This window comes from Seriola lalandi, unplaced genomic scaffold (assembly GCF_002814215.2).
Source record: "Seriola lalandi dorsalis isolate HSWRI2012SDOR001 ecotype SW California unplaced genomic scaffold, Sedor1 jcf7180002054832, whole genome shotgun sequence".
NCBI classification, from domain to species: Eukaryota; Metazoa; Chordata; class Actinopteri; order Carangiformes; family Carangidae; genus Seriola; species Seriola lalandi.
Window position 1 is genome coordinate 567,646 of NW_019525385.1, and position 18,455 is coordinate 586,100.

General features: G+C 38.7%; 1 protein-coding gene across 1 annotated transcript in view; it reads right to left on the reverse strand.

The window, feature by feature from the left end:
- pcdh15a (protocadherin-related 15a) overlaps positions 1 to 18,455 on the reverse strand; it is a 201,181-nt gene that overhangs the window by 97,513 nt on the left and 85,213 nt on the right. The window contains exons 5-9 of the mRNA XM_087179381.1: positions 8,336 to 8,496; positions 5,818 to 5,973; positions 4,703 to 4,822; positions 4,466 to 4,576; positions 2,373 to 2,543 (exon numbers count right to left, since the gene is read on the reverse strand). Of these exons, the coding sequence (XP_087035507.1) occupies positions 2,373 to 2,543; positions 4,466 to 4,576; positions 4,703 to 4,822; positions 5,818 to 5,973; positions 8,336 to 8,496 (719 nt within the window). The remainder of the gene's footprint in view (positions 1 to 2,372; positions 2,544 to 4,465; positions 4,577 to 4,702; positions 4,823 to 5,817; positions 5,974 to 8,335; positions 8,497 to 18,455) is intronic.

Below are 18,455 nucleotides of genomic sequence, written 5' to 3' on the forward strand. Positions count from 1 at the left end.
TCCCTCAGCTCTGGAGTAATCCTTACACCCCTCCCCAACCAGCCCTCTCGCTTTTACAATGTCTGGAGGTGCGCTAAATCAAATCCCCCTAGCTCTGCACAATGATGATTAGCTATAATACCCTCCTCCAGCAGTCATTATCCAGGGGACTCCAGAGCCCACATTATATCCCCCCAGGGTAAAAAAATAAATACAGATCAACTTAATAATGCCTGTCTCGCCATTGTGATTAATTACAATACACTCATCAATTATGAGAAGACAAATCTCCCTGTGGACAGATGTTAGCATAATGGTTACACTGCAGAATGGAGAAAAATCAGAGACCAACAAAAACTGACTGAAAATTGGAAAGCTAATGTAAGCCAGTCCCAAAAAAAGCACTTATGAAATGATAATGTGCACTGTTTAAGGAAAGTAAAAGGAACAGAATAGGAGGTAAATGTTATGAAACAGACTCACTTATGCTTAAACAGTAGCAGTATTTTGGAAAAACTAAAAAGTATAATAAGCAGACATTCTGTTGAGAGTAATGTAATCATGTACAGATACAGTAAAGGGTAAATGTAACTTCACTGTAACTTCAGGGAAAAAGCAGCAAGACAGAGAAAGAGGCAAACATTTCCTCACACTGTAGAAAAATGATTGGTTTTTTAGCCGTTGCTGCCAAGTCCTCAATACTTATCAGTCATAAATTATACATCACATGGGCAAATTCTGAATATAAAGTCCCCCCCCCCCCCCCCCCCCCCCACACACACACACCTCACCTCACCTCACCTACAAGTACCTGTACTGAACATCGATATACATTTTTTGTTACTCCCTCTTTCTCTATGGGTCTCTGTCTATAATTTTTGATTTTCTCAACCAATCTATATAGCTCCCCGTGTGTCTTTATAGGAGGCTATTGTGTTATTTAGTCTCTGTGTGCAGTTTAATTAAATTCAGTTCTACTCCCATGTTCAAATACCCCAGTGCACTTAACCCATACTTTAATGCAGTCTTATTTCAATACTACTTCAAAGCAGTATTCTCAGCTAGGCATATCCCATAATTTTATCAGGCTGAAGTTGGTGCCGGTAATGAAACTATAAGTTGGTTTGCAAACCTTTAACAAATAACAAAAACCATCTCGGTATGTATCAGCAGAAAAACTCAAATGCTCTGACAACACAGTAATTCTTTCAAATTCAACACATTCGCCTCCTTAAATTGAGAGCATGAAAATAATTATACTGGTAACTCCACAAAATATAAAATTTTTAGTCTTCCAAAAGCTAAAATGCAGTCAAGCACGTTCATACTTTTGGGTAATTTAGAGTTTCTTATTTACACCTCTTGTGAGTCGGTGGACTGCAGGAGGGAACTGGAACACTCATGAGACCCAAGTGACGACGGGGAAAATATGCAAACACAGATGTGAACTGCGCTGACTCCAGTGCAAACCAATCAAAAATCCAATCAAATTCAATCCACTTCAACACAGGTTAATCCAATCCAGTCTAGTTTAGACTAGACTAACCCAAGCCCTCATCAGCAGTCTGGACTGCAGAACCACCAACCAAGTACATGTTGAGTTGAGACTGCTGTTTTCAAGATGAGTCAACATGAAGTAGTCATAATAGTGCCTTGAATCATGGGAAGTTTACATCTACAGTCCCATGGCAACTGGCCGCACTACACCTGCTGATGAAGATCAAGTGAAATGATCAAAAGCTGTGCAACAGCTGCTAAATGGACACTGAGGTGTTTACTATTCTAGTCTAGTCAAAATTTGTAATTCAGCCCAGTTCACTTCAGTTCATTCTAATCTTGATCTTTTCATGCACAGAAATACACAGTATATCTCTTATAGACTTTTAAAGAAATAGATTAACTGTGAATAGATTATTAGAGTTTCTGTCAGTGCATCACTTGTTCTCGCCATCTCAGCCTCTTTATCTTTTATTCTCAACTGCACAATCTCCCTCTCTCTTTTTCTTGCTTCTATGAATTCCAGTGGTGTGTAGCTGTCATCCCAGGTCAACTCAGCCCTCAGCTCTAATTGCCAGTCCAACAGACCGGAAAATGCCCCTGGAATCGCCATGCTGAGACAAAACAGCAATGCTTACTCTACTTCCAGGTGGGCGAGCAAAAACAAGGTGTAAGCAGACAATTAGGCTATTTAAAAAGGTGTGGCATAGTTTACCATTATTACAGGAATGTACCAATGTAGTACAAATCTGAATGATATGTGCATATATGTACATGCATTCGCTGGATGAACACAACCCGCATGTATAAAAATACAAATATGCACATACTATTAACAGGAGGAATTCTGTTAAAATGACCTTGTGTTTGCACTTGCCTGTCTGCCTGGTTCTTACCGGTTCAGTGAATTCAGGGATAGCAACGCGGTAGGTGAGGGGGTTGCAGTCACGGGTGTTGTTCACCAAAACACAAGGGAGGAACATGGGGCCCAGGTCGTCTCCGTCCAGAACATCCACAGTCAGAGTCGTGGTAGCCGATCGTCTGTTGGGGGGGTATGGAGCACGGTCCTGGAAGACGAACACATGCTTTCAATCTTTAAACTCCCAAAAGGTTTGTTGCTATGTGCACTGAGGCCACACACCACTCGAGCTAAAATCAATATAACATGTTAAAACCATAAAAGATCTCTGCAGCTGTTCTTCAGCACATACACTAGTCCTTGTTATGGAAGCTCACAGTCGTGCATTGATTCAGTTTTTATTCATCATTGGTTTGGCTGCATGAAAGGGTACTGGAACACATTTTCTATGCCAAGTAGATTATTACTGAAATAGTTTCTGCAGTGCATATTGATACAGTGCATCAATACAGGGTCAGCTATAGAAAATTTGAACATAGTGTTATCACAACAGACCATAATCACTGCTAAATATAAATCAATTTTAAAATCTTAATGCAATAAGGAAAAACTTACACAATTTAAAAATAGATTTTAGTGTTTTGATATAAATCATCCAAACAAATCTTTTGTTAGGGTTTTTAAATGCATGATGCTCAGTGAACTTAGCTACTTAATTTCATTATTGACAGACAGTTTATCAACTAGTACTCAGGTCAAAAGGCTCCCACTTGCTTTTGTGTCTGAATGAAAGAGATGTGATATGCCGAACATCAGACCACCAGTTGGAACAGTACTACTCTCTACATTCTACTAAACCTTTGCTTCTTATGGAAATAATTCTTGGTAATAAAACATATCTTTTCAGCAGTTATCCTAAAAGATACTGTTGTTTACCGGAGTGGTAGCCTGAGAAGTGGGCAGTACAGCACTTCAAAGATTTGTGTTTTCAGTGTAATTGAACTCTTGACACAAGCAGCGCAGAGTTCTAGTAAATATCATGTCTTCTTCTTTCTCTACACTCATGTCCTCTTCCAAGAGAAAATGAAATCTTCCTAGAGGACCTCTTGCCAGACTAAAGGGCTGAGTCTTTTGCTCTCTCGTGCAAAAAAGGGAAACAATAGGATATGAGTTGACTGCAAAATTATCACCTGTCCTGCAGTACTTTAACTTTCCCATTTAATATTATAGCGTGCAATATCTGATCACTTCTTGTTCAGGTAAGTGATTAAGTAATCACTGATCAGGAAATGATTATAATATCATGATAATTGTTGTCTGTTTTTTGTGTAAATTGAGACCCTCAGCTTTCAAACAACACAAGACTTTGAAACATCCAGCAACATCAGGACACTGTAGGAATGGGAAAGTCTTAGATCCCAGCCTCAGTCTCTAAATGAAGTCAAATTCTTGGCCAGTGGCTTTGCGGTGGCTCTTGGTCAACAAACATTTGCTGCCTCATGCCTATGGGTAAGAACCACAGAAAAAGCTTAGAAACGCCTTCATTTGAGTTCATACTGCTTTAATGGTATCATTAAAGGATTACTTCTTTTACAATATTTTCTTGGCCATGTTGCCCCATGAGGGCATGAAGGAAAATGCCCTCCCTCAAGTAAAACCCATAATTAAATCAACATGGTTATACAAATCTGCTCTGGTATATACAGACCACAAACAGTTATCTTAGAACTCAAATCTCAAAGACAGCTTCAATCAATTTTTATGGAAATAAAACATTAAGTTGTAATGAAACCTTGGAGGATTCAACCCTCTAATTCTGGGAGGATAATTCTGATCCTGAATAAGTGTTAGTTAAATAGGAGTTAAACAACTTGCTTGTGAGATGTCCTTCGACTAACTGCCAATTGAGAGATCTCAAATTACGTTTTGCTAATATGTCAAAAGGAACAACATCTCTCTCATAACTGGTAAAACTTAAAATGAAGAATATGATGAACAAATGAATGTTTGTGAACACAGCTGCTGGTACTATATGTGTTTATTGGCATTAAGAGTTCTTTACCCTCAAGGTCAATGCTGAAGTAGAAACCTGAAAACAAGTTGCAAAAGAACTGTACAAAGCTCACTTACATTGGCTTGGACCAAAACCAGGTAGCGAGTTCTCTCCTCATAGTTTAGCCTCTCTGCCAGAATGATGTGTCCTGAAAGAGTGTTTGCGACACTCACAGTTCTGTTAGAATCCTGAAAGAGACAGAGGTTGATATGATAAGTCTGAAAGAGAGGTGGACATCAGCAGTAAGTCATGATTGTTGAAGAAATTTACAGTGGTGCAGAGGGTGTTTATCATTGTGTGATTTGTCCATATACCGGGTCATTGTGGTTGTAAAGGATGCTGTATTCTATATGTCCATTGGGTCCGTCGTCAATGTCTGTAGCGCCATTATTTCCTGAGAAGCCAGTGAAAATGGTTGTTCCAACTGGTGTGAGCTGCAAGAAAAATGAGAGTGGGAAAAAGTCAACAGCTCAAACAACCCCTGTGAGTACAACATCTACTTACAGCAGAGAGCCCATGCATATAACTCTTACTCTTGCCACTCCACCCCATTAGTATAAAAAAAAGAAAAAAAAATCAAAAAGGGAAAATGTTGTAGTCAGCAGCAGTTGGTAGGCTCACGCACACTGCTGACAGAATAACAAAAAGTAAGTATGAGAACCACTGCTGTTCCCCAGAGCTCTCAGCAAAGTCCACAGGACCAGGCAGTGGGCAGGAGTGCTTGTTTAGGGGAGAGGTTGACAGCAATGTAGAATGACTCACTAGTGACCAACTAGCTCTGTTGGGGCAGCTGCATATGGCTATGATAACACAGTGTGACAGGAATTTCGCACAGGCAATGTACAGAGTGTGAACAACGGAGACGATAGTCGTAGCTGCCAAGAACTCAGCAGGGAATTATCTTCTAATCTCAAAACACTCGAGTGTAAAGTCGGAGGATTTGATGAATTGTCATGAATGATTGCAGGTGATGCAGGTTTGGTGTCTGGATGTATATAACTGAATGATGCATGCTGCATGCTCTCCAGACCTGCCAGCTTGAATGAATACATGTGTCAAATGTACAAATGTACAAATTGAAGAAAAAAATAACAAATATTTTGACCTTCATAACTTACAGGGAAGTAGCACTTAGTGCAATAAAAATGTATTTCTAGGAAACCTCAGTGTCAGGGGAAAAGAAAGTTAAAACTGAGTTGACGACTTAATTTGATTCTTCAAGAAAATTTTGACAGTCAATTTGGCTCAAATGCACAACAACTCTGTGTGGGATTTGAAAATCTCAGACTTTGGTGAGCCCACTGGTCGTATCAAAAAAGATTCTGTGCGAGGCCCTCCCTTGTGGATGTGACCCGAGGATGAAAGAAAGATAGCCTACTACAACAACAAATTCAAATTGTGCAAATATTGTTTTGAGTCACTCCCTTACCTCGTTTACTGCGACATAGTAGCGTGGCTGCTGGAAGCGAGGAGTGTTGTCATTCCTGTCCCTCACAACTATCCGCACCTCGTGCAAAATGACAGTGCCAACCAGCTCATTGGTGCACTGGACCTGAACCACAATGGTGGTGATGTAGTTGGGAGGCTAAGAGTGAGAAAAGAAAGGCATGTCATTGAAGTATTACAATGGAAGTTATTTTCTAATTCCCTTTTTCCCCCCAGCTGACTGGGGTTATAATAACGTTATAATACAAATCATATCTTTTGTTCAACAGTATCTTTCATTTTTTAAAGAAGAAATGTATACTTCATCAGAGAGGATAAAATGAGAGTCCCACTAACCTTCATTGCCTCAAACACTTTCAGTAAACAAGCCAATTCAAACAAACAATACATACAAATCATGATCAAAGCAAAAAGAGGTTTTGGCATAAATGTTTGTTTACCAGCATCCACCAGGGTTGTAATCATTAACAATTAACTTTAATTAACTTGTTTCTTGGTGAACAATACCCTGACATTGAATTTATCCAGGCTGGATCTGTAAAATAGCAAGACCAAAATTGCTACTCAATCTTCCTCTCAATTATGATGCTTGCACATTACTGGTGTAAACAAATCTTTGCTTTTATTATTTTAAGCTGCCCTGTGCAGCCTGATTTAGCTTTTTGAATATTGTATGTAATAAATTATTAAAATGTTTGATCAAACAAAGAGCTGTGAGCCTTGTGCCATGTTCTGTTCAAATGTTTATTGGACAGCAGTAGTTTGTCCCGATGCCACCACTACTTGTCTGACATAATCTGAATTTAGAAATGGATGATCTTTCCTGATAGTGTAATGCCGCCTGGCTCTCTCACCCTCTCTCCCTTTCACTTGCAAAGGTTGGACTCTCAAATGCTCCTCCACTGTTGTCATTCCTTCTGTTAATTGGCCACATTTCTGCGCTACTCCCATTAGTAGCTTCTCGTCCAGCTCCCTCCCTTTAGACCATAAGATCTAACCACCCACTTCAAAAACAGCTTCTTTCCCACTGCAGTCAGAACACTTGAAACCCAGTGCTAACCCCTCTGCACCTCACAGCTCACATCTTATACTGTACCATTTAGCCTGATCTGTATTCACTGCAGGTTTACTGGATACTTTGGGGAACTGAACTGAACATATTACATACTGACGTAGACACGAATGCCTGTATTTATTTATTCACTCACTATATTCTGCATTAGAGGTGAATTATCATACCATACTGACAGAAATTACCACAAATGATCTCGTCAAGTGTCTTTTCTTTGAAGCTAAACAGGGAAAAACATCACGTATTCAAATTTGATAGGAGAAACAGGGTAATGACATAGATGAACTTGTTATTATAAGATTAAACTCTAGTAAGAATCAAGGTAGACTGCTTTACTGCATTTATAATTTTGATATGATCGCTATTATGGAGGCTATCAAATTTGCAATATGTCATTTCACATGCCAAGTTTGATTTATCCCTTCTCTCATCTGTTTACTGTGTCTTACTGTGTTCATCCAGACATGCATCCTGGTTGTGATCAGGATTCTGGAGTATGCAGGTTATATGTGCTGCGCATGTAAACACTATGCCTTGGATTCAGAAAGTCCTTATCCTGGTTTTGAGAAACCTACATATGCTAGCTGCAGGACTTTGACAGAAACCAGGATTCTGTGGCAGTTTTCTAATCATTCTCTGCATGTGTGCAGTTGCTTCATCAACACGTTATGTAGTAGTCAATAAAGTGTTCAGAAAGCCAGAAACCACGTATTCATACCTGGATAATGTTATATGATGATGCATACAGAGAGATGAAGAACTGGGTTTCTCATGTTCCACGTAAACACCATATCCCAAATATAATCATAAACAGGATACTGTGTATGTGCATACAGACATACTCACTGAAATGAGCTACTGCAATAATTCTGGTATACTAATATGTTTGTATGTATATATATTCTGACATACCTGACACAAAAAAAAGAATCAACTGAAAACACTATGTTTTTTTATAGAAGCGCAATAAAGCAAAAATAAAATGTTCTGAAGCTAAAATAATAGTGGTGAGTAGCTGGCTATTTTTCTCTTCATAGCATGAGCACAGTAAGAAATTGAAAATGAAAATTTTGTTACTACTACTGTGAAAAAAAAACCCTAACAATGACACCATAAATTGCCAATTAAAACATTTGAATAGGTTTTATGACTCATAAAACCTCATTATTTGAATGGCCTCCCACTGGTCACAGAAATTACAATAATGATGACTAATCACTAAATTTAAATGGCCCGGATAAAAATGAATGTGAAAAAACTAATTTAGCTATGATTACCATATAAACAGACACTGTGTATGTATACAACTTCACTGAAATTCATACACGAGAAGCTACACATATATATGATGGAAAAAAATATTTACTTTAAACACCAGGGCATAAGTGTGACTTCCTGGTTTATCACTACAGAGCACAAGTGCACTCACATCTCTGTCCAGAACGCGCCCGGTGCTGTTGAGGTAGAGCCTCTGTCGTGCTGGTTCCAGTATCACCCAGTAGTCATAGTTGTCCAGCAACGTCAGCGAGATGGTTCTGCCTGGGTCCTGGGCTCGGCCATTTATCTGCATGTTTTCCACCAGAACTGTACCTGTGAAGGCAGAGCAGTCACCATTTAACAAATGACCCAGTTGTACAAGGACAGTCACTGTCACAGTTTTATTCTTACAGTACAGTATTAATAGTTAATAAACCACGTTGAAAAAGAAACCAACCTTTAATTAAAAGATTTTTCAAAAGGTGTTTTTGCCACCTCTTGATTTAACTTTGTTGTTGAAACGAATACCGAAACGTAAAGGCACAGGATGAGAAAGGTCATTACTTCAAAAAAATCAGCTGAGATGAAAAGAAAAGAAAAAGCTCAGTTTTGTTGAATAAAGTCTCCCTGAAGCTTTATATACTTATTTGAGTGAACCTTTTTTCTTTGTTTGGTGAAACTTTTAGGAAAAAAACTGACATGAAACATGATTTTTAAAATTCATACCTACACTGACCGTTCAACAACAGCCTGTGAAGACTTTGGGAAGACTACCTTACTGATTTCCATAGACTATCCCACATCTTATGTAGGCAAATCTCTGAAATTTATAATTATCATCCTTGAGGGCATCAAAACTTGGTTTATATTCCACATCTTTTAATCAGTGAGTGATTAAACTCTGCCACAGCAGCCCTGTGGGAGAACCCTCCCAAAGCAAGTTAAATCTAAGGATTGCTTTACTCCTAAGTGGCCAAATTAGTGGATTTATGAAATAACTGGTGGTTCACTAAAAGAGAAGAAAAATCCAGGACGGGCAGTGGCGAGGTATTTTGATTAAGATCAGTGGTTCAAAAAGGAATTAAAACTCATGCTTAAATAAAAGTGCACCGTGCTGGAAAAGTCTCAGTTAAAGTTAAAATCCACCACTACAAAACTGTTGTTTCAAAAGTTTCAGTGAAAGTAATTAGTAAGCTGCATGCATATTACAAATATTAACAGATTAACCGTTGTGGAAACCATTACGGTTTATGCATGGGATTGGGTAATGTTTATACAACTGTCAAATGCCGTTGCTTGAAATAACTCCCTTTGGTTTGTAAACCTGCTCCTGCCACATTCCTGCGTCTAGCCATCCACAGCATTCACACAGTGAAAGACATGTCGGGACCTACATGTACAACAATGCCTGAAATCTTTACATCGCATTTAAGACGAAGACGTGTGCTGACGATAAAGTTACCACACCGCAAATAAACTACTAATGTTAGCAGCTACTGCTACTTCAAACTGGTTTCACCTCCACCCGGTTACTTAAGCCATGTGCTGTTTTATTTAGAGCCACATGCACCCATGAGAGGGTACTGTATCATACGAAAATTATTTTGTATAACTTTTGTATCAAATGGTGTACTGTGTATCTAGAGACGTAATGAATTGGCTGTGGGGTAGAGATAAACACTACGGGTAACATAATAACTGTCTTCTGACATCCATAAATACAGACAACACCTTCACTGTTTATCTCAAACAACTTTGCAGGAAACAACATGAGCAGGAAATATGAGCCAATCTGCAGCAATCAGGACAATGTCAGAGGAGGGCAAATGTTTTCCATCAGACAGTCTTTAAAAACACATACCACTGTCTGTAATAGAGCCAGTACCACCTATTGTAGGAAACCCAGAGCCTCTGCTACCTATGTTTCGATAAACATGATTGATTCTGATGTGCTGTAGAAAGGCAATCCATGCCTTGCAGACATACTGAGAGAAGAATGTCATTACACTCATTTGCCAATTTGAATTTTACTGTTTTTGCTTGTTTGTACTTTTATATTTGTACTTCAAATGGCAGTTATTGCATCTTTACAAATATGTTACAAGTTATAAATTTGCAGTTTGAGGTAGCTCATTTCATAGCAACTAGAGTCAATACAACTTTCAGTTAAAGAAAACAAGGCAATGGCTCAGTCGTACATAAAACTTCCAGCCATTCAAAGTTATAGCACCATCAGAAGTAGTTAGGGTTAGTGCTGAGTTCTTCAGTGGTTCGTGTTTCATCACTGTATCTCTTACTTTACCCTTCTTATATTCAACGCGTTTCATGTGTAATTAACACTTTGCCTATATGTATACACACAGACATATAGACACACACAGATAACACACACAAATACAGTATATATATATATATATATAGAGAGACTTAATGGGCACTTGACATGCCTCACCTATGCCCCGCCATCTACCAGCTGTGGTGGCATTTTAATGGTCTTTTTTAATCACTGCCCATAACATCTTGTATTTTATCCTTTCATAAAGCAGGTTTATACATTTTGCAAAGTCACTCAGACTCTTAGATAGTGAAGGAGCAGCCCAGATGGAGGTGTGATGGAAGCCTTTGCATAATAATTACAACAACCACTCCTGCATTTTTATGCTACTATTAATGATGTTTGCAGCAGTCAGGGTTTGATGCATTTGTGTGTTGTGATCACAAGGACCTATAATTATCTGTCTCACTTGGGCTAAACTCCATCTGAAAAATGGATCTTCTAAGAATTTAATTTAAAAGTCAAAAGACCCCCACCCCCAAACCCCCTTGTTGCTGGTTCATTAATCTAAAACACAGCTTTTCATAAATATATCTGCCTCAGTAACTTGAATGGTGAGCTACATCTTTTTGAAACTCTCGGGTCGTAAATTACACCCCTGATAATATTACAAGGGAGGGCTCAGAGAGCCTCCTTCTTTCTCAAGTTAATTGAACTTCAGCTTTTCTGCTGTGACAGCCAATACTCCCTCTCTTCTGGGCACTTCCCTCTCTCAATCTCAGTCACACAAAAAAAGTTGTTGTCCTCATCAGTAAAGAGTCTGCCAGACTCTGTCAGACCTTTATAAACAAGTGCTACCCAGAGTTTTACCATGCTGTATATGTCCTTGTTTACTAAATAAATAGAATCACTCTCTCTTTAGTAGCCTGTGACTCGGTCAGGGTCATCTCCGGTCAGAGAAGGCTCTGATCTGCGCTTCACAGTAGACTGACTCCACAGAGACAACACAGAGGGCTCACTTTTATCCCAAATATCAATAGTGTTGGCATCCGCAGTTGATGGCAACAGATAAGTGTGGAGGCTTGTTTCTGACAAGGCTCCAGGTTGAGTCTGAAAAAAAGTTGGTTTATTAGTATTAGCATGGGGTCCTGTTTGAAATAAACTGAGCTTAATCCGCAAGATTAATTCATAATTGGTTCAGGGTGCCACAGCCCAGTGAAGGCTAAAAACAAGCACTTAGCTCATGACTATGAATTCAAACTGCAACAAAACAACTGTTGTTGCTAAAGGACGGAATGAGTCAATGAAACATAATTCCTTAATTTGACAGAAACCCAATAAAATTATAAGACGTTTTTTTTTTCTTTTCAAATGAGAGTAGATGTAGAAATGGTGGTACATTGTTAAAGGATGGAGGCTACAATTCATTATGTAAAAAATTGCTGCAATTATTATGCACAGGCAGCTCTCTACTGAAAGCTGCAGGATGTAAATTCACAACAATTTCAATTATAACTCATTAAGTATGAAAGCTCTTCTTAACAGGTGTTTAATGTTCTCTATCTCTTATTAATGCATCACTTGAACGTCTGCTGAAAACATTTGCAATTTCTTCTTTGTGGACTAATGCTCTGGAGGAAACTGTAGCAGATCAACTGCTGGCTTTTATGTACAAGAACCCTGTCTTTCAAAGTTTATCACAATACTGAAACTTCCCTCCTGAAGGCAATGAATCAAGGATATTCTTTTATCAGGCAATGTGAGACATCCTTGTCCAGTTTCTATACATCTTTGTGCAGCGTTTGATACAGCTTCAATACTGCTGAGCAGACTTAGCGAGCCAAGCACTGGATGGGCATTACCGACACAGCGCTTTACTGTTACAGTCTTAACTGGCAAAGTTTTAGTGTGGGCCTGAGTGACTATATAGGTCATTTCAGGACATCTCTGCAGGGACCCCCCTATTTTTATTCCATATTTTCAAGCTGCCTTTCAGGTGTCTATATATATTCCCACATTTATGTGGATGACACAGATTTACTTGGGCTTTGACCAAGCACAAATGTGCTGTGGCCACAGCTGTCTCTAGGACATCAATTACTGCTGCTGATCAATGCCAAAATTTTTTCAGATCCTCATGACCAGCCAAGACAAACAACCCCTCTGATTTCTAACCTGCATCCCTCAAACAAACAATCTCAGTATGAATAAACTGGCAACCAGCTGTCTGCTATTACCTCCTTTAACTCTGGAAAACTGAAAAGATTAAGCATTCCTCTCCAAAACAAACCTGGAGACTGGAGAGTTATTTGTGCCTTTGTAATGTCCCGTCTGGATTACTGTCATTCCCCGTCCTCTGGAAATGGTAAAAAGTTTCTTCCTGGCACTAAAACGAGAGCATATTACCCCTTTCCTGGCATCACTTCACTGGTTACTTATTAATTTTAGAAATGGTTTTAAGATCTTACTGATTACTTTTAAAGCACGGAGGGGCCTCCTTATGTGCCAGCTTGCTGGCTGATGTCCTGCTGAAGTTCCTGTTTCCAGAGTCTAAATACCAAAGGAGATCAGCCTTTGCAATTAAGATGGCTAGATGAGATAACTGAGATGATCAAGGCCCAGTGTCCGGATAATGACCAATATTAGGGTCTAAGACCGTTTCTATTTCCAACCTTAAATTTTTACAGGTGTTTGCTCAAATAACACTTTGAAGCAAGTGCATGTACATGATTGGTGAGAGCTGCTTAATGTCAGCTGTCCATGGTGCTGAAGAGGACTGTCCTAATACTGGGATTACATATATTAAATAAAGCAGACTATCAAAACATTATTTCTCAGAGCTTTTTTTTCTTCTTTTTATAGCATTTTAGATAATACATGCTAGTAAAGCATTAGTTTGTTCATTACCATTCACATACTAGATTAAACAAAGGAGAAGATATCTATACGAAAAATAAATGCAGCAATTTAGGTTATTATGGAAGCAGAAAGGAGCGTAAGGATTATCTTATTTTTGCCTTTCATATTTTCTGCTTTGCACTCATTAAATAGGTGCTGGTCAACGTGTTTTTTCGGATGCAAGGATCCATCTCCCTCCAAAGGCAAAAACTATAACATACAGGGCATATTCAGCAATAAAAATAAATTAAAATATACAATGACAATGTGAAAAAAGATGTGTGCATCAAAGTCTTGTGCAGTCATGACTGTGGAGCCTGTGCAGTGCATGACTGCTGTCTGAGCGATGGTGCCTGAAATGACTACGAAGATGAAGAAGAGGATGATGTAAACCTGAAATATCTTAAAACTGAAAATTTCTGTGTGCTCACTGTGTGTGGTGGTCAAGCATTGATTATGGAAAATATAGTGGAGAGAGCACACTTAAAATGCAGTCAAATTTTAAGACTAGACCCTGACAGAATGTGTTTACTTTTCTTGTGAACTTTACGTTATGCTTAAACACAAAATATTCTCTGAGATGTGTCATTTGTGATTGCTGTGCCCACATACAGGCTTCTCTTCTCACTCAGGCATAGTCTCCAAAACACATACAGTACAAACATGAGCACCAGCTGTCAAGGGACTTGCTGTGCTGCATACATTGCCAAAATTAAAATATGTCTATTACAGCCACCACCAAACGAGGAAGGATGTAATATCACTGCCATCTTAGCACTCCAAATACTTAATAACCTCTGATTACTTTTGATATAATTTGACATGAAAAAACATCTGTCTGTCTAAACTACATTCAAAGAGACAAAGGAGAGAAGCAGCAGCTGTTTCATTGAGTAAACAGATTCCATGTGCTCTGAGAAACAGTGGTGCAGAAATCGCTTCCTCTGGAGAAATGTGAATTTTATTTATTTATTTTTTTACTTCCTTATCATACTGCATTAGGTGTTAGTCATAAGTATGCACATGCTATGCTTATATGGGGGCCTGTGCATAATTTTGTCAATGCAGGGCATAAAATGAATGCCCTGCCATCATCCTCCCAAATTGGGTTAATTTCAGCCTGGGTGAAACTATCAGCTTTTCCCATCACTTTGGCAGGCAGTTAATTTGTCTCTGTGGATTGCCTAAAATAGCCCAAATACAAACATCATTTCCTGACTGCAAATTGAAATCACTATGGTACAATACCATGGTGATGTCAAACCCACTCACAAGTTGCTGCATCTCTCTCCCTGTTCTCAATATTAAATCACACATTCTCTTTAACATCATATCTCTAGGCATCATATAGATTTTAGTATATTTAGGACACATTACCACCAAGGGAGACATTTCACATATGATGGCAATGGCAATTTTGTTTATATAGCCCATTTATATCACAAGTAAACTCTGTGTGCTTTACAATGATAGACAAAATATAAAAATATAGAGAATACACAGCAATAAAAAACCCCAAAACATCAACAAAACAAAATAGAAACCACTGCCGCACATGTAACAAAATTAACAATAATAAAGTGCTGTCTTCTGGGCCACACACACACACACACACACACACACACACACACACACACACACACACACACCTCAGAGAACAGGTAAGTTTGGTTTGGGGTTTTCTGTTCAATGTGGAAATATTAGTGAGGGACCTCAAGGCAACAGGCAGCTTGTTCCAGAGAGCAAAGCCACGGTAAGTGAAAGCACCTTCACCAGATCCAGAGCTTATCAGATGCCTGCACAGAGATCTTTCATACTCTGATACAGGATTTTACAACTCCACTGAAAACCATTTTATCTTTCATCACATCGTTCATGTCACAAAGGAGTATTTGATATGTCACGGCAGCAGCTTGGCTGACGACCCTCCATTGCATTACTACAAAAGTTGAGCCTAGTTCAGTTTTCTTTTTTTCAACTAAAATGTCAATTTCATCGTTCGCCACCATTCTCAGATCCCAACAGACACAGGCTAGCAGGCTAGCTCCATGACCTGTGGCATTCAGAAACCTACAGTTATGGGTTCATGATCAAACCATAATGATATTCCAAATAAATAATTAAATAAATGAGCTAAATTATTTTAACAATCAAAATTATTATGATTACTTGATTACTAAAACATTATACCTCTTAAATGGTAGGGTTAGCAGAGAAGGCCCTGATGGACCAAAGTGCCGATGTTAAGGAAGTATAATGTTTAAATGTGCAACATCTTTGTTTAGCATATCAACATGCTAACATTTGCTTTTTCAACAGTATGTATTTGCATAGTTTTGCTGGTATTTAGTCATTAACTTCAGTATTGGGACAAATTAAACTTTTGTCCTGATGATGGTGCTAGAATCACAGGGGATCAACAAAGTAATTACAAATAATCCTGATGGGGACAAGATCCAACACTCAAAACCACAAATGTCAATCTCATGATGGTGAAATAGAAAAAGCTCTATGAATGGTTGTACAAAATTGAATGGCACTCAATTCAAAAGCTGGTGAGTTATTTCAGTCTGACACAAAGTGAACTTATCGATCAACACACAGACTGATTTTGCCCTCCATAGCATGGACATAAATTATTATTCAAGTACACATGGTACTAAAAATAAAATACAGCATTATTTGTGCACAATGATCCAAAAGCAAACATAGATTTCTGTGACTACATCCAGCACCAGCAACTTTATTTCCTCTCATAATGTTGCACAATCTTAAATATGATTTGTGTGCAGTTTGCAAAGCTGCACCTCACGCCTCTGCAGGATCAAGGCTGCAAATGATGAACATGCTCAAAAGGTTTGAAAAAGAACATCTTGAGATGGTTGCCATTTATTGCTACTGCTACTTATTCCCACACTTCACATTCTCTTTTAAGGCTGGTTGGTTTTAGTGAAACAAATAATTTTGTTGCTACAAAACAAAGTTTGTTGCTAGTAATCCCACTTTCTTATTTATTTGTTTATTTTTATTTTTAACTTTAATATCAATTTAAATATTTTACTGTAGGTAAACTAACTGACAACTTCTGAAGAAAGACAATAATTTAAAAATGTTTCACACCTTTGCAAATAAATCAAAAAATAATTTTCAAAACTTGATGTTTCAAACAAATATTTTTATGGGAAGTTACATGTCAAGCTGTAATAGAATTAAATGTTGATCAAATGTGACATTGTTATTTAGTTTAGTGTCTCACCCACATGTGCCACATAGTAAGGATAATTTCATTACTCTTGGTTTAATCATTTTCCTTTTGATAATAAATCAAAGAAGCAAATTGGTCCAACAAATGATGTGAAGGGGTTTTGTTTTGTAGGCCAGACTACAGTGTGGAGAGGCCCAGTCGAGTCATATTAGTAAATGTATGAAATACACTGTACAGTAGATGGTCACATACAGTATGTCCCAACCATTACAGGGGCTTATATGGCGAATAAATGATCTATACTGTAATTCCATGAATGTATTTATGGATGTATGATTTGAGCTTTGTGACATGGCGCGTTATACTGCTGGGACTACCCATCAGAAGATGGGCACACTGTGGTCATAAAGGGATGGACATGGTGGGCAACAATACTCAGGTAGGCTGTGGCATACCAACGATGCTCAGTTGGTACTAAGGGGCCCAAAGGGTGCCAAGAAAATATCCCCCACACCATTACACCACCAACACCAGCCTGAACCGTTGATATAAGGCAGGATGGATCCATGCTTTCATGTTGTTTACGCCAAATTCTGATCCAACCATCTGAATGTCGCAGCAGAAATCGAGACTCATCTGACCAGGCAACGCTTTTCCAATCTTCTATTGTCCAATTTTGGTGAGCCTGTGCCAACTGTAAGCTCAGTTTTCTGTTCTTAGCTGACAGGAGTGGCACCCGGTGTGGTCTTCTGCTGCCGTCGCCCATCTACTTCAGGGTTTGACATGTTGTGCTTTCAGAGATGCTCTTCTGCATACCTTGGTTGTAACAAGTGGTTATTTGAGTTACTGTTGCCTTTCTATCTGCTCAAACCAGTCTGGCCATTGTCCTCTGACCTCTGAACTGCCGCTCACTGGTTATTTTCTCTTTTTCGGACCATTCTCTGTAAACCCTAGAGATGGTTGTGCGTGAAAATCCCAGTAGATCAGCAGTGTCTGAAATACTCAGACCAGCCCGTCTGGTACCAACAACCATGCCACGTATTTGCATTAACAAGCAGTTGAACAAGTGTACCTAATAAAGTGTATATCAATCAAGTGATGTCCAAGAAATAAACCTGGCTACTTTGATGCAGGAGATTGTTTTGTGGAAGAAGAGCTAACTGATGATGCTGAAAAGTACATTAAGCCATCAGCACTGATTCTAAAGTGACAGCATTAAAATAAATAGCAAGGCTGCTGTTGGCGAACAATAAAAAGCACAGCCTATGTGTCTGGAATAGCTGTGCCTTTTGAAATTCAGTCAGTTTGAAATCTAAAACTGGATAAATACTTTATGAAAAAATATATCACTTTCTTAGACGAATACAATACCTAAAGGATTCTGTTGGAATCCGACTTCTCCCATGTGGACGAAAATAGATACTGTGACACATTTTACAAGCGCGTGAGATATAATATGCAATAACCACACAAAACTAAGAATGGGGTTTGCTTCTTCACATGACAACAGGAGTGAGGGCTGAGTGATGTACAAAAAAAAAAAAAAGAAAAATAATAATCACATCATATAGTCCCAATCAGTTGAGGTCTATAGCCGCCAAAAAGTACCTGGAACTTTTGGTTAATAAAATGCAGCGAGTACTCGACCAGTCAGAAATGTTCAGCACTGCAGACCACACCCCCCCCAAAGTTCCTGAACCTTTGGAAAGTACTACCCCTCGGGACTTTTTGGGGGTTGTAGCGTACATACTGGCCTGGCATCAGTCACAAGCCATTAAGGAAGTTCATTATAAGGACATGCAGAGTTGCGGACTCACAATTGACACTTTGCGACTCTTTCCACCATCAAACTATCAGATTGATAGGAAACAGAGACAAAGCTCTTCCACAAACAGACCATGCTGTTAGCATGGC